Source organism: Zeugodacus cucurbitae, chromosome 6 (genome assembly GCF_028554725.1).
Source record: "Zeugodacus cucurbitae isolate PBARC_wt_2022May chromosome 6, idZeuCucr1.2, whole genome shotgun sequence".
Lineage (NCBI taxonomy): Eukaryota > Metazoa > Arthropoda > Insecta > Diptera > Tephritidae > Zeugodacus > Zeugodacus cucurbitae.
Window position 1 is genome coordinate 69,946,655 of NC_071671.1, and position 22,969 is coordinate 69,969,623.

General features: G+C 34.2%; 5 protein-coding genes across 10 annotated transcripts in view; 2 read left to right on the top strand and 3 right to left on the bottom strand.

Annotated features, from left to right (window-relative positions):
* LOC105221214 (ubiquitin carboxyl-terminal hydrolase 31) overlaps positions 1-12,332 on the bottom strand; it is a 27,955-nt gene extending 15,623 nt beyond the window's left edge. For all 3 annotated transcript variants that reach the window (XM_029037686.2, XM_011197999.3, XM_011197998.3), the window contains exon 1: positions 11,171-12,332. In XM_029037686.2, coding sequence (XP_028893519.2) covers positions 11,171-11,812 — 642 coding nt within the window. In that variant the 5' untranslated portion in view covers positions 11,813-12,332. The remainder of the gene's footprint in view (positions 1-11,170) is intronic.
* A 738-nt stretch (positions 12,333-13,070) lies between these two features.
* LOC105221217 (monocarboxylate transporter 12) lies at positions 13,071-18,011 on the top strand. Of its 2 annotated transcripts, none has more exons than XM_011198002.3 (7): positions 13,071-13,226; positions 15,820-16,006; positions 16,070-16,336; positions 16,398-16,604; positions 16,661-17,005; positions 17,062-17,227; positions 17,291-18,011. In XM_011198002.3, exons 2-7 carry the CDS (start codon positions 15,926-15,928, stop codon positions 17,659-17,661), a joined length of 1,437 nt encoding a protein of 478 aa, XP_011196304.2. In that variant the 5' UTR covers positions 13,071-13,226; positions 15,820-15,925; the 3' UTR covers positions 17,662-18,011. The 2 variants fall into 2 exon arrangements, with proteins under 2 accessions (XP_011196304.2, XP_011196306.2); XM_011198004.3 differs by lacking the exon at positions 13,071-13,226 and adding an exon at positions 15,218-15,346.
* Positions 18,012-18,150: 139 nt separating this feature from the next.
* LOC105221220 (uncharacterized) lies at positions 18,151-19,086 on the top strand. The gene is made up of 2 exons (XM_011198009.3): positions 18,151-18,489; positions 18,559-19,086. Exons 1-2 carry the CDS (start codon positions 18,448-18,450, stop codon positions 18,970-18,972), a joined length of 456 nt encoding a protein of 151 aa, XP_011196311.2. The 5' UTR covers positions 18,151-18,447; the 3' UTR covers positions 18,973-19,086.
* Positions 19,000-19,516, bottom strand: LOC105221219 (U6 snRNA-associated Sm-like protein LSm6). Its single transcript, XM_011198008.3, has 2 exons — positions 19,325-19,516; positions 19,000-19,255 (listed from the first exon to the last, which is right to left on the bottom strand). Exons 1-2 carry the CDS (start codon positions 19,413-19,415, stop codon positions 19,107-19,109), a joined length of 240 nt encoding a protein of 79 aa, XP_011196310.1. The 5' UTR covers positions 19,416-19,516; the 3' UTR covers positions 19,000-19,106.
* A 510-nt stretch (positions 19,517-20,026) lies between these two features.
* Positions 20,027-22,969, bottom strand: part of LOC105221225 (uncharacterized) — an 86,389-nt gene continuing 83,446 nt past the window's right edge. For 2 of the 3 annotated variants that reach the window (XM_054232963.1, XM_011198016.3), the window contains exons 2-3: positions 20,371-20,453; positions 20,027-20,305 (exon numbers count right to left, since the gene is read on the bottom strand). In XM_054232963.1, coding sequence (XP_054088938.1) covers positions 20,188-20,305; positions 20,371-20,447 — 195 coding nt within the window. In that variant the 5' untranslated portion in view covers positions 20,448-20,453 and the 3' untranslated portion in view covers positions 20,027-20,187. Of the gene's footprint in view, positions 20,306-20,370; positions 20,454-22,136; positions 22,374-22,969 lie in introns of those variants that run through there. The other variant, XM_011198014.3, reaches the window with a different exon arrangement.

Below are 22,969 nucleotides of genomic sequence, written 5' to 3' on the forward strand. Positions count from 1 at the left end.
GCGGATATTGGCTGAATAATCTCCAGTGTATTTTGATTTACACAGACGCAGCAACATATAAATTGGGAATGCCTATAGGAACACCAAGTAAAGGAATTGCAGAAAAAGTAGAAATCGAGAGGAATAGTCTTGGTTGTTGTTTTTTTCTTCATTTCATATTATAATGATTAATATACATACATAAACTTTATAAGGATCGCAATCGCGTTCTAATCTAAAAATTATGTAAAATATTTTTTGGAGAGTGTGAGAATATCTGATCGAAAACTCATGCTCATCTGTACTATTTATGGGTTAATAAATAACTCTAGTTCAGAATTTATAAAACACTTTTGTTAGCCTCATGTCATTGAAACCTAGCCAATTCATGAAATTCATAGAAAAACATGTATCTTAACTTTTTGGCAAAAAAGCTCCGAACAATTTAAGTTCTATAATATTCAGAGTTCATTTTATTCCCCATTTAGCTGACTTCCAATTTTGGATTTTGCTAGTTTTCCTTACAGGGTATACTCATTTATGTTTTGTTCAGTTACATGGACGTTGGTTTCTTTAACGTTACCTGTAACTTGAGAGCCAGCAAGCGAACGGGGAGAGATTAATTTTTGCTACTAAGCTCATTTCCCTCTTAATTTCACTCATGCCACGAATATACATACCCATGCATACCTGAGTACATAGCTTTAAGTAAGCAAATCATGAATTTTAGCGCTGAGCAATTAAAGCCTTATTTCCAATATTTGAAGAAGCATTAGAACACATTACACACACACATTATGTACATGAATGTTGCAAGCGTTTTCTTTCACCTCGTTAGTAATAATGGGATTGCAGACATCGGTTCGTCGGTGTTCTTTTTTTCTCGACTGCCCCATTAATTTGAGTAAGCGATATTACTTTAATTAATAAGTTTATTTATAGCACTCTTCGAATTACCAAAAAGAAATGACCGCAAGCATTTAGCGGAGTTCATGTTCACATAGCGACTTCTGCGGGAGTTAAAGCATGCTCAGCGAAAAAAACAAGCAATTTGAAGTAAACAATAACAACACATAAAATAAATAATATCTAAATTAAACGGAATGTGTGTGTGGGGTTGTGAGCTCGCCTGCTGAATGAAACGTAAACAATCGGTGCCACTATGCGAGCGTTGGAAAACTTCGAGGCGTTGCACCCAGCTCTGGTCGGCAATCGGCGCGGTTTCGTTTCACAGTACAATCAACGGCTGACAATCAAAAGTTAGCGAGCCAAGACAGTAGGTATTCTCATATATATACCTATGTATGTATAAACAGAAGTGTGCAGCTTTCTCATGGCGTAGCATACCAGGCCATCCGTCAGTCAATCAACCCAGTACGCCAAGCTCAACTATTATTGCTGGTATTGCAGTTGTTGTTGTTGTTCTTGTCATTTAATAGGCTGAACGTTTCTGCCCAAGACTGAAACTACGCCCAACTCTTATCGCAATTTAGCAATATTGTCACTTGTATCAATTGACAAAAGCAATTTTTTCGAGACATTGCAGTATCAAGCGCTAAGTTGTAGCGAACTCGTGAGTGAGCGACTTCACGACGAAGCGAGTGTAGGTTCTTGGTTCTGTAAATGATGTTTCTGATTTAGGAGGTTTTATTTAGGTGTGAGGTGAGCGGGGTCGAAAACGAGAAAAAATTAAGAAAATATAAACTTTTAATTTTTTTTTATAAAATCATCCCTGTAAAGACTACATACGATTTGAGAATTCTCTTGAAGACTTCAATTTGTGATAAAAAATAATCGAACAAATGTAATTTTTCATATTTTTCTATTCTATATCAAGAATTGAGTTTTGGAAATCACCAGCCAGTGCATTCCACCAGCTTTTTGCTCTGTGAACTCTTGACCTTTTCTCGTCATCTGACCTAACCAAAAAAAAAATTGTGATATTTATTATTTGCTAGAGACCAATGAATGATGAACAAATCGGGAAAATATTTTTTACTTGAATTTGCTTGAAATACGCGCTTACATACATATATTTCTAAATAATTGAGTATGATTGTTGTTCATTTCCATTATTACGATTGTAGGTTACCGGTGTTTTTGTCGAAGTTGTCGTGGTGGTTCGTGTCACTTTTGTCGGCGGCAATTGTTGACGATTTGCTATTGTTGTTATTTTATTAATAATGTTGGCATTGCGCTGTCAAACACATTGCTGTTGCGACTAAATATGACAAATTGGACAAAGTAGTCACATAATATATGTATGTATTTATACACATATATATATTTGTGTGTGCGTGAATGAATGAATGAAGATCGACGACGCAAAAAAAGATTCGGTAGTGTGAAATAGTGAATGCATTTACTCGCATACACAACTGGTGTGACAATGCGTACATGATGTCAACATGTTGTATGAATGAATTCGAACAATAATAACAGCAACAGCAACAATAACATGTTAAATAACCGAATTTTTATAACTACATACATACGTATGTAATTAAAATAAGAAAAAACTAGTAAATTAATCGAAATAATATCAATTAGAGAAGTACTAAAAACCGCAACAATTACAACAATAATTGAAGAATACAATAAACAAATGGTTAGAATGGAATTTTTTTTATCAATTTCTATCATATAGCAAAGTGCTTCAAACCGCTATACAGATACAGACACTGAAGTCATCAGACACCTAATGGAATTTACTTAATAGAATTCCATAAATTGTTTATGTAAATTTATTGAATCAACAGAAAACTGATCATACAATAATGCTTTTAAATGCCCCCGCCATTATTATTTGCGATAACAGGATGATACATACAGACATAGCGATCTGTATGTATATAGATGTGAAATATTTGCAAAGTATTCTTTATCATATTTAGCGAAGTAGCACGAACAGCGAACGTCACGTGCTCGTTTGGTAAAAAAAGTAAAATAAAATAAAGCTAAAGTTTCCCCACCCTTTTTGACTTTATACATAGATAAGTGTCTCCTATCTTTCTATTTTCTACAACAATTAAAGAACTCTTTCTTAATAGCTATTTAAAAAGACGATCCTCAGCCGATTTCTATGTACGTGGCCGTCATATATAGGAATATCATTTGTATCATTTTATTTTGAGCACTAGTGAGGACCTGTCACAATAGAATAGGAAAAATAGGCCAATTTTTTGTTGGTGTATTTTTATATTTAAGAATCTTTCTGGCATAACAATATTTTTGGATTTTTTCTACTAACCCAAAATTGTCATAATTCGAAATCGCTTTACAAATAAAAACACGAAACACTTTGTTTGGCCTAAAACGCCTTTGAAATAACCTCAAACGAAGCAAATAACTGTGGGCCCTCTTTTTCCGATCCACTCTAATGCATACATTATCTCATTAAAAATAAAAGAATTTCCAAGAATTTACAAATAAAGATTAGGTTGCAGTTCTTCAAAGCGAAATTCAAGTGATTGTGACGTATGTACATATCAAATCCTATGATTAGATTAAAGTATTTAAATGTATTAATTTATATTTATTTAGTTAAACATAAAGTAAACACGTGCAAAAATAAATATGAATATTCCTCACGATATAGAATTCTACAATTTAAAAGTAGTTATAATTTTTTAAACTTAAAAAAAACAAAAACAAACACCTAGCTTTTTCTACAAAATATCTTTGAAACGTAAATTTCGAATTTCGAATTTACTTCAGAGATGGTGTGTACGTCTGCACATTCACTCAAACCGCTACAATTGGCATGATTTAAGCTTATTTAAAGTGTGATATTTTAGTCATCTAATCTATTTGCTTAAGCGCTAACCCAGACAAAGCTAATTCACAACAAATACAATCATTGTGTATAGTAGCGAGCAAACAAATACGACTCCGAGCATTGTTCGAAATAAAAAATGTTTGGCAAATGAGAAAAGGTTAGATCTACATATGTACACGCATTCACACAAAGGTATTATATGATGAAAAGAGTTGAGCTGCTAACGTAAGAAATTACGTACATCGCAACCTTGAATGGCGAAATTAACGCTTATCAAAGTGTAAACACACCAACTATGGCCTGATACTCATACCTTTAATGATATCTCTGTGTACACACATACATAGACAACACGACAGTCAAACTGGCCATATTTGCTTGTAAACAGCAGACGACGGGTCGCGCGACCTATTTACACAATTTTATATAATTATATAGATATAATCCGCAGGTTATCAAGAAATTAGTAAAACAATTAAAAATATATTTTTCCATTTTCGAATTATTTTATCATGAACTTAATGAGGTTGCAGTGAACCTTCATGGAATTTATTCTAAAAAAAAAAAAGAAAATTAGGGTTACAGAGTAGACTGATCTCTCTGGTCGGCTTATAACAAAATATGTGTATTCTTTGCAATAAAAATTGTCAAAATTGTTGTTTGCTGTGCGTGTCATGTGTAGGTGGCGCTTGCATCTATCATTTTGCCAAATTGTGATAAGCACGTTGTCATAATCTATCAAGGGCTGTTCTAATCAGTCAAATACAGAGAGTCATTTAAAATTTTATAGACGACAAACAGGTGCAACAATATACTGGGAATTGGTCTCTTTATAGCGCTTTGACTAAACAGCAAAATTATACATTTTATATGGAATCGCAGCTTCGTTAGACGGTGTCATCGCTATAAATTTGCGGACATCTCTGAGCGTACGAATTTTGAACTTTTATGAGAGATTCCTCTGTGAGAATCGAAAATTCGAAAATAGAGCTTTTAGTAAAAGAATTTTCTATAATAATATAATATTTTATTTCGCAGAGTCGTATCAGAAATTCATTTGTCTAATTATTATTATTACAATTATAAAACCATTTTTTATTTCAAAAATTATTATGTAATTATAAACTAATTTTCTCAGAGTTTTATAATTTGCAGAAATTACAAAAATTTCCAGTTCCAAATGGCACCTCATCATTACAATCAACAAGAAAACAATGTTTTCTGCATGTACATTGTTGCTATTTCCGTTTTATGGACATGATTCTCTCATTAAAACTAAATTAAGATAACTAATTTGGGTCTGTATCATATGTATGTACTAAACACTACACAACGTGTACCAACTAGTCTGAGTGCGTATACATTTCTGTTTGTCTGTTAGTAGCTGCGCAATTTATTTTGAATATTTTAGTAGTCGACAATTTATTAGATAAATCTGACACAACAAAGCTGCTAAAAATGTACATTTAAGTGGTGTCAACGTATTCCCATTCCGAGGTTAGTTCAAATCAACAGGTTGCACTGGCCACATCTGTTTAAACACCTCTCACACACAGCACCGTCGCTTGCGTAGCACAGCGAATATCAGTGGCTTCGCTGAATTTCCAAGCGAAATTATCAGACCATTGTACTCCAGTCATAGTTGCCTAAAATAGCTCGCATAAGTTTAGAGTGTGGAAAAATAGAAATTTACGAGTTGCTCGCATCATTGTCATTTGTCGCTACACAAATTATTTACTCGGCATGTGTATTATCTATCTACTATATACGCACACATACATATACAACCACAATCATATTTAAATGAACACATACGAAGCAGTAAAATATTTGCAACTTCCGCACAACAAAAACATTTTCTAAACCACACCACACCGTTCGTGATAATGGTGTTTATAGTTTGTCAAATACTAGGTTATGGGGAGCGACTGAGAGCCGCGCTCTTAAGCGTATCGTTCCGCTATTGTCAATGTGGAGAGAACTCGCAGAAGTTATTTTTCGAAATAGATTACGTTTTTCATGAAAATTTTCAAAATGCTTTGTATTTTCAGAATGCTCTATTTTTTTTTTTTTTGTTAACTATTATTTGACTATTCGAATATTATAATTTATATATAATAGCTTATTTTTTCCCAACGACCTTTTGATCAGCAGGCCGTCACATATATTAATGAATAAAATGGGTTGCAATTCGGTACAAAGAGTACCGTAATTATTAAGTAAATAATTATTTCATACTTCTTCAGACTATAACCACTAATTAAATATAATATAAGCATTTTGTATAGGGTAACTATGCCTCTCGAGACTCTAAGAGATGATCACTGATCTAGTGTTCAAACAATGCTTGCTCTCTCAGCATTTAACGAACTTCATAAAGGCTAACCAAGTTAAGCACATTTAAGCCGAAAACTTGTGCGCCCTTTCTTGTTGGCGCATTCTTTAATTTTACGCCGCTTTTGTTTTTGTAATTTTGCACAAATTTATATGATAGAAATGTTGTACAAAAGCGACACGCCATCAACCTGTACAGTGTCATCTGCACATCTCTACATCCATATGCCATCCGGCCACCAACAACAACAATAGGCAGGCGTACACGTCAGGCATTAGCGATCGTCATTTGCGCAGCCACATCCAGTTGAACATATGTAGAACCGTTCAGGCGGACTCTGCTGCTGTCCACTTTGCGGCAGTCAGTTTTGTTGGCATTTAGATTCATTTCAATTAGTTTGATCTCAATTGATTTTACCTTGAGAATGAATTCAACACAAAATACACAATAATTCGCACATTGCCGCGAATGTTTAGAGCTTTCTAAAAAAGAAAGACTCATACACACAACTTTTTAATTTACACGTGCATACATACATACATACATGTGTACATTGAAATACACAGTTAGTTATGCATATATGTTTCTGTTGTTGTTGTTTCATTGAATCAATTGTATGTGTGCATAAATATAAACACGCTGAAATTCCGCTGGTTAAATTTTGCCAATGAAAATCTAAGCGCACAATATGCGCCAGACAAAAAAGCGAAAAAAGGGGCAGTAAAGAGCGGAAAAGGGTTCTGAGTTTGTGTGTGTGTGTTGGTTTTATGCAAAAATGCGCCGCTAATTTCAACAAGTGTAGATCAACACACACAAATATGCAGAGATTTTATATGATTCTATGAAGGTATGTATGTAAATATATTTAATGTGTAGATGTCGGCCTCAGCGGAATCATGGAGCACAGAGCCAGAGTCACTTGCCGCCACTTGTTCATTCATATGCAAAATCTAAGCTGAGCGCAAAGGAACAAGCGAAATAAATTTCATGCTGACAACAAACAAAGCTTACGGAAGTCAACAACATCATTGCGAAAGTCAGCTAAATCATCATCAGCGTCATTACAACGTCGTACAAATTTGGTTTACATAACTACGTACATATACCTATGTACATATGTATATTCAAATTATTATCATAAATATGTTGGGTTTTTAAGAAACATTCTTCAAGTTTAAGTAAAGTTACATACGAATAGAAGAATACTGTGTAGCAAAGGTACCATGAACCAATTGGTATGCATTTTAGCTAAAGCTGTATTGAAGACTCGCAAAATAGTTTTGAGGGACTTGAAGACCTGCATAAAGTCACAAAGGGCACAAAGGTTTTCTGTTCATCGCGTTATGAAATGCTGAGAAGATAGAATGGTTCTTTGAGTTTCTAAAAAACAACAAAAACAGAAGAGGGTTTAATCGCACAGGAATCTCACGGCAGCAACAAGTCTGAGTTTTATAAGACATATCACAATGGCACAATTAATATTCTTATATCACATACATACATACGTATATTTTAAGAGTATTTCCATAACTAGTTGTATACATATATCTGCGAGATTACTTACAAATTGTATAATTGGAATGAATAATTTTGACCAAGTACAAATATATCTATAACTTATAATACATATCAATAACTTCGCTCCCGCCTGCCTCATTGTTTAATCACCCTCTATGAATAAATCGATCCAGTTTTCCAATCAAAATACATATTACGTAATAACCCACTTATGACGCTGTTTTGGTCTTCTGGCTTTTTTGCGGTAAAGTTGAGAAATTACAGAGAAAATTGCAAAATCATAGCAGAAACATCTGCAGCTGATTCAGTTTGTAAAGCTGCGATCAGCTACGAATTGGCAATTTGGAACACAGTCGAGAGTCGATCGAGAGAGGTGTTGATAATGATTACAATCTCGCGAATGTTTACCATTAAAACGCCCAACATACATACATAAAAACCATATATGTATACGTATGTATTTATAATCTAGAGTACATATATTTATCAGACTGTTCAACGCCACCGTAGGCAGAGAAACATAAAGCAAAAAAGTAATTAACGTCACAACAAGATGATCTCACGAATTCCTACGCTGAGCAGAAAATGTGTGCAGAAAACACACAAAAACCATACTACAATTAATACGATATGAGAAATACAAAAGAAAACAAACACGAAGTAAATAACAGGAATATACTAAATAAAATATTGGCAATTATATTATGAAAATTAAAACACATACATACATACACACAAAAACCCACAAGAAATTAATATGTAAATTGAGCGAAAAATTCAACAAGTGCAACGCGTACAAAAACAAAATATTTTCGACAATCACCATTTGCTTACGTCCCAAAATTTGATTGATTCTCAACCGTCCCCTCCTCGCCCCTTCTCTGGTTAAATTCAATTCGAGTAAAATTTCACATTAATTGCCATGAATAGGCCCAACAATAATACAGAAAGTAAAATACTATGTCCACAAGTACGATTATCAGTCTGTAAATTAACATTTCAATGAATTCAATTGGAAGCGATTCGAAAAAGGCAAAATGAGCATGAAATAATGATATTCGCGAAAATAGCTATAAGTCAAAAACGAATCGTTGACGGCAGACTTGAGGCCGTACTGTGTCAGGCTAGCAGGGAGTGGGGAGTGCACGTGCTGCTCCAAACAAGGACGGACGGTGAGAAGTGCATGAGAATTTTTTTAATTTCATGTGGCCTGCTCACGCCCGAACAACTGCACTGATCTGATAAAGTACACACACACACACACACACACGCACCCATGTGAATACACACCTATGTGAATATGACTTTGGGGGAAATCAAACATTTTGCCAATTCTGTTATTGTTGTGATATTGACATTAGTTATAAATACACGCCGTCGCACAATACATACATACAAACAATGCCACACACTGGCAAGAAAGATACTGATAAAGTAGTCAACAAAATGAAATACTGCTTGTGGAGACACAGCAAATCAATGCAAACAACAACATCACAATACAAATTCTTGTATAAATAGAGAACGGCATTGAAATTATTGTGATGAGGGCAACCTCCGATAGTTCTGCTCCACACCGAAAATCAGCTGGCACAGTGACTCTCCATATTTTGATAAAGCATTAAAGTTGAGCTGAGCATGAATTAGATGAAGTTCGGAACAAAGCAGGCAACAATAACACAACTCTAATATTATCAACAATAAATATCAACAAAAATAACTACAGTTCGAGAATATATAATATAGTATAACGTTCAGCGCGACAACAATGAAAAATCACAACAACTCTTTACTTAACAAAATATAGCCGTCTGCAAAATGCATTACATGCGATACGATTACTTGTAGATTCATACATACATACATAGTATATGTATAAATGCATACAAGTAAAAGCAATGAACTTCGGAATCACTTGTTGTACTTGTTGCGTCCCAGATACGCATATGCTTTGTTGTTTTTGTAATAGTTGATATGAGCATTTTTTTTTTCAAACAATGCAAAAGTGCATAGTAAGTCGAAGGCAGCGATAAAAACATTGTGACAGCTCAGCCGGCAGAAGAAAAGCGAAAGACCATATATGAATGTACCTACCAATGCTCAGAAGGGGATAAAGAGTTTCTATTAAATAAGTTTTTATTTAAATTTAACTTACAAAATGAAAAATTACTTTCAAAAAGTTCTCTTCCATTTGCTAACATTAGCCACTGAAAATTTAACTACACAAAAAAAACAATAAAGTTTAGTAATATAAATAAACAAATTTATTGATTCAAGTTTTTTAAAATTTCGAAAACCAATTCTGCTTTGCAACTGTTTGAAAAGCACTTCGGATTGCATGCTTCGTGGCTTCTTTAGTATTTACGCGCAAGTAGGAGTGAAAGTAAATAGTATTCTCATACGATAGCTGAAATGTTTTCGACGTGAATCATCAAACCAATACTAACAACAACAAATGTAAACAAAACAACCAACCAAGCGCTCAACAAAATACTAACAAAGAGTCTTGTTGCGTTTTAACAAAAGAGAGGTGCTAAGTGACGTGGACATTGTGGGGTTCGATCAGAAATAGTTTTTAAATATTTCCAACTCTACAAATGACACAGGCGATATTGATTGAACTTGTAATATAATTACTATCATAAGCTGCTTATCACCAGCATGGTTAATATGCATTAAAAAATAATCCTTTTGCGAGTTGATGCATACTGTAGTATTTATTAGGAATTTTTGTGTAAAATCCAACTTGAAAAAAATATATGACTTATGCAATTATAATTTACGTACATACCACATCAACATACATTCTTGTTGTTTGTTTAAAGCAACAATCACTTTCAATTTATTTATAATATAACATACACACAGCATTATCAATAAGAATTCAAACAACAACACTACAACACATAATTACTTTATATCTTAATTTGTTTCGTTTTTATATTTTGTATATTTGTTAAAACTTTCAAATTAATTAAATGTTTGTTTGTCGAGACCAACATAACAATGTAATCTGCCTCTTGCAATTGTAAGTGCATTCGTTTTTTAGATGTAAACATTCAGCTGCAACAATGGAGGCGCCAAAGCCTTTTTGCGTCATGTCACTGCTTGACACACATTCCGGAAGGAAAATTCCAACAAAAGCAAATAGCGATTCTTTCAAAATACCAACAGAGAAGAGCTAACAGCAGCGAAATAATAAACAAACACTTTATTGGGCATCCATTGCAATATTGCATCAGACATTCTAAAAACGCGTATGTGTATATTATGGGGGCATACATACATATGTACATATGTATGTTTTATTCCATAAGTGAAGCACCAAATGGACATTTGTTTTGAGACTAAGAGTTCAAACAAATACTTATATCGTATCCACGACTGTCTGATTTGCCCCAACAAACTGGTGAAACAATCTTATTATACAAAATGTAAAAACTAACCCAATTTCAAAAAATATTATTTAAAATAGTTTCATGTTTTAATAATTATTGCACCAATTCAAACTATCGGAATTGTCAAAAACATATAAATGTGGAAAGCATTATTGCACTTACCCCTACATTAATTGACGTGCTGACATGCTGTGCAATACGGTTTAGAAATTTCCTGAAAGATGAGCGTCTTAGAACACGATTTGTATTGGTGGTCCCGCTGTTATTGTTGCTCTCATTTCCACAGGAAACTGGTTTACCATTCACTATTTTCTGTTCGCCAACTTTGCCAATAGCATCTCTTTTGATACTACCGCTCGTATTAGATTCACGTGCGCCACTTACTGCACCACCATTAGTGTCCTTACAAATGGCTTCGTAGCTACTAAGTGAAACGATACTACCGGCGCGCCCACGTCCACCACCAACACAAGACGATATCGCAGAATTGCTGCCACCAGCACTACTACCATTGTCTGCTGTCGAATTGGAAGTTTTGAATTTGCGCGACCACCGGAAAGGATTCCTTGGCATAGAGAAAGCACGCCTAATTTTCTTGGCGGCATTAGTTGCTGCAGTAGTTGTTTGAGATGCAGGCACAATGATCACTGGCGGCGCTGGAGAAGCTTTTGGAAGTTGAACATGTTGTGTTTGCTGTTCTTGATGCGCGTCATTTGTTATATTGGAGTTTTTATTATCAGCAGACACGTTCGTTGATGTAGGCGTAGCGCCCACTTTCCCAGGTATTTCCTCTTTTGTACCCATCTTCGATGTCAAATTACGAAAAATTTATGTGATTTACATAAATGTCTTCTTTTTGTTAAATTTGCACTGCAAATGCGAACAGCATTCCAATTAAGGTATATTTTCAAATACTTTTAGTATTTAATTGACGATATTTTCTATAAATATTTTAATTTTTGCTTTGTTTCGTACTTTTTTGTTTTCGCGTTTTCTTCGTCACTACTTTGCTTTTTTCCACTTCCACCGACAACTTGGAACTTTCCGCTTCGCGATTTCACCCCTCTTCTAGTTTCTATTTTTTTCTTTAATTTCTCGCTTTGTGAGTGCAACACCCAAAACTTCGTATTAATTGCAAATATCAATAGATTGCGCACTTATAGAAGTAATAATTGCATTTGACTTTAGTCGTTTGCTAAAGCAAATGTTTTCACGATAATCTGCAAAACTTTTCTGCCCTCAATTCAATACACAACGATTGGATTTTCGCCCATTTTTTAGAGTTCTCGTCAGTCGCGCACCGAAATCCACAATGAAAGCGAAATAAGCGTAACAAAAAGATTACAGCGCCGCCAAAGATTTTGCGGCGGCGGTAGTTGCCAGATTAATCCATTCAATTAAGAGTTGCATTTTTGTTCAAATGTAGTGAATGCATATAAAGCAACATAAGAGGCTACAAAAATTCCAATAAATATAAATATATTGCTATTTTCAGTTATTAAAAAGTAATAATTTAACAATTTTATTGCAAAAACAAAAGAAATCAAATTAATTAAAAAATGTTTTTTGAAAATTAGGTAACTCTATAGAATTCTTATTAGATTACATATCGTAGAAAATTGATTCAGTTGGGGAAAATCTGACGTGTTCCTAACAGAGTTGCTTCTTGGGAAGTAGTAGAATTTTGTCTAATAAAAAAGTAGCAGATTTATCACTATTGCTGTGAAATTCATACTCTTTTAAGTGTTATGCAGTTTCGGCCTAATACTTTGGGTACACCGTTATTGCCTCTCATGTGTGAGACAATCAATTCTTTATTACTTATATAATTGTATGGAAGGCTATTAGGTTTTCCGAAAAGAAAATTATATGGTCTAAAATTAAACAGTATAGCTTTTGCAGGAAGCTTTCACTAATTAGCCAGCTTAATCGTTTTTGGCAAATTTCATAGTCCTCATATGAGGAAGATTCTTCAAAACATACTATTTTGAAGTTATGCTTATATTTAGCAAAATTTTTCGAGCGATGAGTTTATTTACAAAACAATGACAACGTGCGCTATGCGCCAACATTATAAGATGCCGCAATCTTAAATATGCTTCATTCAGTTCGCAACTGCGAAGCGAAAAGCATTCTTAATAGAAAGTGTTTAAACATTCATATATAATTGAAGAGTTACATTCTTTAGATTTGGAAAAGTGATATTCGGCAGTACAAAGTGAGTTACAATTTTACATAATATTTATTTAAAATGTGTTAATAGTTTGGAAACCCCTGAATTTTTTGATTTTTTGTCTTGGTTGCACCAACGTCTAAATGGAGTTGATATGATAGTTCTCGCTAGGAGAAGATAAATTTACGCTGAATAAACAGTAATTGTATAATAAAGCTTTTTTATCTCTGTGATATTATCTTTAGAGACGGATATACGTTAATAATCACTTGAGACACAGGCTAAAACGCAAAAGCTCGAACGAGTCGGACTAAACTTTTTAATAACACAGTTATCAAAAAAGCCTTTTTGCTTTCACAGTTTTCAGACAAATTTCAGTTTAGTGCTATTTAGTATAGTATTTACAAGGGGAAAACAAAGAATGCATATGCATGTCAAGATTAAACTAATATTATTTTCGAAAAACTATATTCCTACACCAACAACGCAAAATTTTAGAATAAACAAAATCTGTTGAACTGTTCAAATATTACAGTTATTGACATTTACATAACGTACGATTTCCTAATTTCATCACAACTACAGTTGCGTTCATAAAAATAGCAGTATCCATTTAGGTATGCGCAAAACTAAGGGGGTTTCATAAATAAATGTAACTCTACTTTAATATGTCTGTATGTATGTATTTATACAGAGTATTTATTAAGTATTTATTACTACTGTCCTATTTGTGCTTTTTTGCATCCCGTTAAATGGAAAAAACTAGATCTTACTGAACCAATGTGATCTACATTCAATTTCTTGCCCTAAGATCTGACCCCAAAAATTTAAGTAAACAAATATTTTTTTGTCTGCTTGGACTGATTTCGCAAAGTAGAAAACAATTACTTTAATTGGGTGTCACGTACGAATTATCTTCACTTCCCAAAAAAATACCCGATTTTTCTAGTAATAGTATGTATGTTTGTAAGTTTTCTGGGGACAAAGTAAATAAACTTATAACACAGACTATGACTAGTCATTTCAAACTGGTTTTATTTGATTACAGAAAACAGAAATTAAACTTTGCTGATAAGAGTCGTCGTCGTCGTAATATTCAAATCCACTTCAAAACCAGTTTCAACTGGATTACGCACTCGTTCGGACCCGGTCGACTTGTGCAGTCTATCCGTCCACTTGTGCCGCTCCATTCGTCAAAATAATGATGTTTTTATGTTTTTTCATATTTATTTTGAACCGTGCTTAATATACGGTACTTTATTGCAATAATTAATACTGATAACGGTCATCCTACGAAATGTATAAACATACATACATCTGTACCTAGGTGCTAAGCGCAGATTGTGGCCGCGGCATACTATTGCACGTTACCCAGCTCGTTTTCCAAAGGCAGCTGGGATGTTTGATTTATTTATATATTTCAAAGTGTAACAAATAGTGATTAACCGGATTGAAGTGGTTAATCGAGAGTACATGAACTTTCACATAAGTATTGATTACATATTTATATATATATATATATTAAGAGGTAAAGGCCTTGGGTGAGGTAAGTGCTATTATTAAATATTTCAAGAAACTGATAAGGAAATTATTTTCAAACAATTAAACGGATTTTTTTAAATACCGTCCTCCATTCTTATAAGCTATAAGCACTAACTCACCACCGTTAGATGGCGCGCAAATTAGTATATACGATATTTCAGTAATAGAACTAAGAATTCATCTCGCTGATGTGCTACAACATTCTGCAAATTGAATTGTTCCATAAATTAAATACAAATATTTTTTAATTCTGCCAAATTTGGGTTTACTAACTACTAGTATGTATAAATAAAGTATACTCAAATGTCCAATAGAAGCACGAAAAACTATAAACATCAGAAACCCACTGAAGTAAAATAAATAAAATTATTGCGACGTCTGGCAATCCGTGTTTACCTTTTTTTTCTATTTTTGGTATGGCAAAAAGAAAAATAATTAAATGCTATGAAAATGCTACGGAAGCAGTGAGTGTAAACAAAAGAATATTATTGTTTATATTAATTACCAGTGGGGAAAGGTGTAAATTAAAGAGCAGTGATAATATAAAAAATTAAAAAAACAATGGCTTCATACATTACACTTATATTTCATACAGCAAAAAATGTACAACACTTTATATGCATGTATGTACAAGTGTAAATTCAAAAATAAAATATTGCCGCGAGAAGGCTTTCAATTCTTAAAATAGTAAAGTATATACATATGTGTACACTTGTGTAGACTAGATTACATTTACGTCGAATGGTCAAATTAATACACATGTAAATATAATTTGGATAATAATTTAGTCGCAATTTTTTACTCTCACATCCTGTTGTTGAGCGTAGAATTAATTCAATTGTCCAAATAGTCGTTGACGCATACATATGTACATTCACTTGTGCAAATGACATCTTAAATATAGTAGATTAACGATTCATGGGCATTCGCTTCATGTTGCTAAACCTATCACGTATCTTTATATCTTATCTGTGAGACAGATTCGCTTATCGGTTGAGTAAATACAAAAAATTGCAGGGTAAATAGTAATGAAGTGTTTATATCGCCCAATAAGTGATGCTATTTAACTCACCTATGTTTGTTTCCTTCATTTCAGTCGCGGCTCTTATAAATAAAAAATAATTGCAAAACGGTCGAAATAACATTACAGTGTGTCCGTTGCTGAGGAGACTTCTGATTTATAATAATATAAAAATAGTAATATGGAAGCTGCACAGATGAGCACAACTGTGCCGGATGGCGGTCGGGGTTGGGTGATTGTAGCCGCTGTGGCATTGATAAACGTAAGTAAACGATTTGTAGAAAATTATATATTCATAATCATTATTTACTATTTTGTGTTTTAGATGACAAATCAATATATACACTCGGTTTTCGGTTTGCTGTTCGGTGCTAAATTGAAAAGTATGCAGGAGCACACATTCACCGCTGCGCTGATTTTAAATTTAAGCAGTTTGACATTAAATTTTTCCGGTTTATTTATTGGACCGGCTATAAAGACCTTTAAGCAGCGCAATGTGGCAGCGGCTGGGATTTTTTTTGTTTCGTTTGGTTTGTTCCTTTGTGCCTTCGCGACAGAAAGTTGGCATTTCATTGTTGGCTACAGTGTATTTGTGAGTCATTCTTAATATTTACTTCAAATAAATATTTAATAATTTCAAAATTCCTTCGTAGGTTGGACTTGGACTCGGTTTAATAACACCATCCACATTTATGTCTATCAATTCGTATTTTAGTACAAAGCGAGGTCGTGCCGTGGGACTGGCTTTAGCTGGTTCTGGCGTAGGTCAGGTGACTGTACCGCATGTAGTACGCATACTACTAGATTACTACGGTTTTCAAGTCACTGTCCTTGCTATGTCACTATTTTCACTGATTGGCGTAAGTTTGTTGTAAATGTCTTCTTATTTCGCCTTCTAACAATCAATTCATTACAGCTTTTTGGTGCTGCGCTGCTGAAACCACTGGCTCCTCCAATTAGACATAATAATCGACAACATGTACGTCTATTGTTATCAACTGATGATGAGAAAAACAAAACAGTGCCACCACAATTTAAAGTGACCGAAGCTGAGTCCAATAACTTGATGAAAAAAGAAGAAGCAAATGCTCATTTGAGTCCAACTCGTGAGCACTGTTGCCATAACGTCACGCAGCGATTGGTGCAAGCTATGGATTTGGAATTACTCAGAGATACCACTTTCTGGAGCATCATTGTTGGCATGGGTTTAGTATATACATCCACCATTCAGTTCACTATGCTGTTTCCGCATTTCCTGCAGGTTGGTTACTTTGTAGCTACCTTCATTTACACTCTTTAAATTTCTATTATTTTTAGTACTCGGTTGGGCTTTCGACCTTCAATACAGCCACGTGCATGTCTACAGTGGCTGGCGCCGATATCGTATGTCGGCTGTTGTTACCCTGCATCACTGATAAGTTAAAAATACCTTATCGTCTTGTTTTCCTATTGGGCACCGTGGGCTTACTTATTTCACGTGCAGGTAAGGTGTTTGGTTTACTTCGTTACTATGTCGAACAGGAAATAACTTCGATTTCTCATTTAGCGCTTGCCGAATCCATGGACATGACTACAATTATTGTGATGTCGATTTTTACTGGCATGACAAAATCAGCCACAGTGCTGAATAATAATCTAACAATTTCAAGCCATTGTCGACCAGAAAAACTACCAGGTGGCTTGGGTTTGAATATGATCGCCAAAGGTGTACTAGTTATCACCGTTGGTCAACTGCTTGGTTGGATACGTGATTACACACACTCGTATATACTGTGTTTGCATGCGCAAAATATTTTGCTCTTGCTGGTAGTATTGGTTTGGGCTCCCGAACTTATCTGCCGGTACAGGAAGAGTCAAAGGGAAAGACGGGAAGCAGCAGCAGAGAGAGAAGAATATAACAAAATGAGCGTCTGCTGAATATAGGAACTGATCACAGCACGGGAGTTTGACACAGTATTACGTTTTTGGTGTTACGAAAACCATTTTGAATTTAATACTTCGTTACTATATGTGTATATTTATATACAACATTATGTTAATTAAGCCAAATTGTAATTTTATGGAGATTGTTGAAGTCTGCATTGCGGGACTTTATATGTGATATTTTATATTATATTATAAAACTATGCCATTAGCCGTTACTCATACACGTATATCGCAACATATTTATAATTACATATAAGGGTATAAGACTATTTTATATATATTTTAGCTATGGTATTTTTTTTAATTCAAAAATATGAATAAAACTTCTCAATTAAAAAAAATTTTATAAAATATAAATTATAACAAATATTTATGTAATTGATTTGGATTACTGGTTGCGTGCATACATATGTACATATTTATTTGTGTGCCATTTGGGGAGCATAGCTTACAAACAATAAATTTAATCGAAGACATATTATTTTGTACTCCCGCATAACACAATGAAAACGTCATATGGATCGTGTATAGAATACTAATTATGAAAATGTGTACACTCTACGTAGAGCCGGTCAATGTGTGTTGCAAATAATGTGGACAGGTGGGATTGCACGCATATTGTAATGGCTGCGCAATGCATTTTGCAACAATTTTTCGAAAATTTTGCAATAAGATAAATAACAGTATTGAATCCAAAGGTTTCACGTAATCAATTGATTTTTATAACAATCAGTTTAAATCAGTGCTCTGTTAGAGGCAGTTTAATTCAAAAGCAAAATGCCGAAATTCCTACATATTGGCGCGATAGCGTTTGTGGCGGTAAAATTATAAACATAAATTTTAAATGACTCAGAAATAGATTTATTAGAAAATCTTTCGTTTATTTAGTGTTTGCTACTTTTGCAACAACAAAGCGCACAAGCATTACTGCGTGACATTATCGATACCATTGATCTATCAAATTTGGATTTGGCAAATTATGAATACTTTCGGAATTTACCGTCACAGAATCCAAAAACAGCTGGACAGGCGAATCTCTTTCTAGAACATTTCCAGAAGAAGAAGGCGGTATTGGATTATATAGAACACTTGTTTTTAGGTACATCGCCTTTTACACAAAAGAGTGAAATACCATTTAATCCACATTTCGGACGTGCATGGCGTCCATATTTTGAACGTCGCTATGGTAAGCGTGGTGTTAACTTAGTAGATATGCTGGGTCGTGGCTACTCACTGCAACAGTTAAAGCAACAAGGTGCAATTCCGAACGACTTTGGTACACCATATTACCCCACGCGCTAAATTAACATTAAATAGTACAAAACTATGTCCAATTATTTACTACAATTTACTTATTTATTTTAAACTAAGTATTATTAAAGTACAAAACTTATTTTGTTTCGATTTTGCGAAAAATGTAGTTTCATTTAAGACGCTCATACGCGCCGCTTTTGCGTGGAAATATATAGCACATTGTTACCGCGTATAAATGCATCGCCATACTTATTTTTGAGCTGCCCATTTACATACTCCTCGGTTTGATCGAGCGCAATATTCATGTAACCATCCAGACAAGCCAGAACACCTGGAACAAAGACCGGCAGTTGTACAGGATAGCTAAACAAGTGTCCAGTGCAGCATGAAGTTTACTTACCGCGGTAATCCACACCACTATTTAGCTTAACCACCACAGGTCGTCCATGTATCTGATTTATGAATTGCGAGAGTGCTTCTTTCCGTGACATTTTTATTTAAATAAATTTAATTTGCAAACTATTTTTGATAAAATGTGCAAGCACTAGTAAAAACAAATTTGTTTTTTGTTGTAGAATAAAACATTCACCACATTCAGTGCTGCCATATTATGAAGTGGGAAATTTTAACGGCTGCGCTGCCATGCATATTGAAATTTATATTTCAAAAGTTTTTTTTTAAATATTTATTTAATGTTTTTTTATGTTTTTAGATATTTATATGTACTGTAAGTAATATTCATACCTTTTTTATCTCGAAAACTAGGCGTCTGCGGTACCTATTACCCTATATATTTTTGAATCGGGAGGACGTCCTCTTTCCAACGGTGTAAATAGATCGCGGCGCCATAGTATCGGAATTGTGCCCCTTTTGTGATTTCATTAATTATTTGAAAATACTGCTGCTTAGATTTAACTAGATGTAATAAATACCCAACCGTTGCTTTTCGTGGTGAGTTTTATCACCCAGTGATCAGAATAAGAAATACGTGTTTGTGTCAGTGAATTGTGTGAAGACTACTCCATAAATTAGTGCTGTAATGTGTATAAATCAGACTACTTGCTAAAAAAATAATTAAAATTATGTCGTGTCTTGAAAAAAAAAACAGAAAAAGTGATTAATTTTTTATGTGGATTCATTAATTTATATCATAGGTTTATTTGAGTGTAATGCAACAGTGAAGTAAAATTAAAATGGAACAAACTTATGACATTTAAATAACTTAAAATTATTATTAAGAACTAATAAAGTTGGTAAAATTGACTAATGTATGCCTTCCAGAGGAGTGTAAGTCTTGTATTGATACAAATCCGGACCACCGTAGCCATAAAGTAGTTTTCCACGTCCGTTCTCGTCATAGTAGGGATAACGGTATTTGGGACTGTAATATATATACATTTTATTTGTTAAATTTTTTTTTAACTATTTTGTGTTGAAATTGCTTACCGCTCAAAGTACTGGAAATTGGGAGCACGCGGCTGCACAGTGGCGGAACCAAATTGCCATGTACAAACTATAAACATAAGCAGCTAAAAAGGGAAATAAGAAGTGCAATGAAAAAAGGGAAATTTATAGAAATGAAAGTAATAAACTGTTAAACATATTTTTTTTATATAATATATATTTGAAGATTAGCGCATTTGTTAAATCATTTCATGACATTAAATCACTTCATTTTAATGTCATGAAAAATTATGTAGTAAATATTATAATATCCATGTATACATATGTACATATGTATGTTTTGTATGTGTGTACATATAATAAAGGTTATTAAAGCCATATTTCTGAATCTCTAATATTCAAAGAAAAAGTTAAAGTGCACTAAACCGTGAGAAGGTGAAGTTGTTTAAAATAAGAGACAATTCAGTTAACAAACACAGATGAACATAGAGACATTCATACAGCCATGCATCCATGTATACATGTATATATATGCTTGCATATGTGAGATTTTGGAAATTATGAAAAAAATGTTTCACTATTATTTTCAAGGTTCATTGCGAAGTGGTGTAATTTCAATGCTCATGCAGACTCATAAATAACATAAAAACAGTTGCGAACATAAAAATAGTGCCATAATAGAAAGAGCATATTGCTTTGGCAATTTTACCTAATGTTACCTTTAATTTACATACATACGTATATGAAGTGGGTAAATATGTATAAAGAAATTTTTTGAAAAATCTTGAGAGAAAATTCTGCTTTCTTTTGGTCAAAGGAATTGTTCCGAGCCAAAATTCCATATATTCCATATACATTCGCGCTTCATATTCCATATACAATTTATTATATTTATAAAATACATACGCTCTCATCAACAATAGCTACCGAGCTAAATTACTACAACTTTTTTTTGGTAAATTGAATTTGATAAACGCCTTCGACAGCTGCACACATTTCTATGCCCTCCGCTGTATGCTTAGATTAATTTGTGTGCACTTTGTGTTGGCCTAAAAAACTGTCAACCACCTAAGCTGGCCGCAGCCTTTTGGGTTGTTTAAAAATAATTCGTGATTCGGCACTCAATAGCGGCTTTGCGTGGAGCCCCTTCAAGCCACAGCGAAACTTGGAGAAACACAAAGCTTTATGTTGGCTTTTTCCAACCAACAAAATTGGAATTCCAAACGCATCGCAAAGCAACGCCTCAAACAAAAACAGTTTTCGAAAGTGACAATTGGCAGTAGAGGCCGCAGCACGTATTTATTTACACATTTACCATGGCGAACGCATAGTTTGCTCACTTACTATTTTTTACTATTTTTGTTTGGCTATTGTTGGTTAGTATCGTACATACATACATATGTACATAGATGGCGGTGCACTGCGGGTCTGCTGCGGTTCGCTATGGCTATGCCAATTTAAGCGCACAAACAAGCTCGGCTCAGTGTGTGCTTTCGAATGTGGAAATTATGTCAAAAATGAAAACACAGCAGTTCGGCTAAAAGGCGCGAGATTTTTCGAATACCTTTCCATTAAAAACACATTAAACTGAGTTATGCGTCTATGCATATGTTACTATGTTATGCTATGCCATGCTATGTTATGGGATGCTATGCAACAATTGCGCCGATCGCTGACCTACTTAACATCCGCCCATTTCACTCCCAACCCTATGCATAAATATGAAATCACGCAGCTTTTTTTTCGAGATATGCGAGTTTGCTTGCGCCCATTTTAGGGCTAATTGCCACATTTCACACTGCACTTACATGCAACAAAATTGCCACCAATTTCGCCATTTCTGGAAAACGTCTTTAACAATTTTGAAAATTATGCCTCACTTCCGCCTTAATCGGTGGTAATTTCGTTCTTTCGTTCGCACTCTTGGTTTTCGGTGTCGCGTCTGGAACTCGCTTTGTTGGTTTGGCAGTGTCTTCCTGCACGTCAGGTTGGTTACTAAATTTGTCGCCGCCGTTGTTATGTTGGTTAGTAGTATGAGCCCCAAGTAGCTAACTGGTTGATTGTGCCGAGCTTATTTAGTTTGAAGAGAGATGCATGTGGAAATGTGAAGAAAACAAAGAGAAGGTTAAGGTGAGAGCGAAACTCAGCGAATAGCTCTTTGAAAGCTACGCGATCAGTTATACTTGAAATTTCGACTTTTTATTTTTCCATACGTTAGGTTTATGAATATGAAGGAATTATAAATAAAAGTGTAGATTAGTGGGGCTTTGATATATACGGACAAAGCAGTAAAGAATCAACAAGACATCGTATATGATATAACTATCTTCTTAATGATGGCTATAAATGAAGACCGTTCCAGACAAAAGGTTTGCATTACAAAGTAGACAGCTGAACCAGCATATTATACTCCAAAGAACTTCATAACAAGAAATGAATTCGGATAATGGGAAGACCACCTATATGCCTTTGAAATCAGACTAAATTATGCATTTGGAGCAGCTGAAGACATTTGGTTAACTGCTACGGAAAGTAAAAATCTCAAGTAAATCTTTCCCAGCTTTTGCTCAAACATTTTGTGATCATCAACATGAGTGAAATGAAAGTGAAAGTGCGGCTCTCTTGCGTGCACAAATCATGA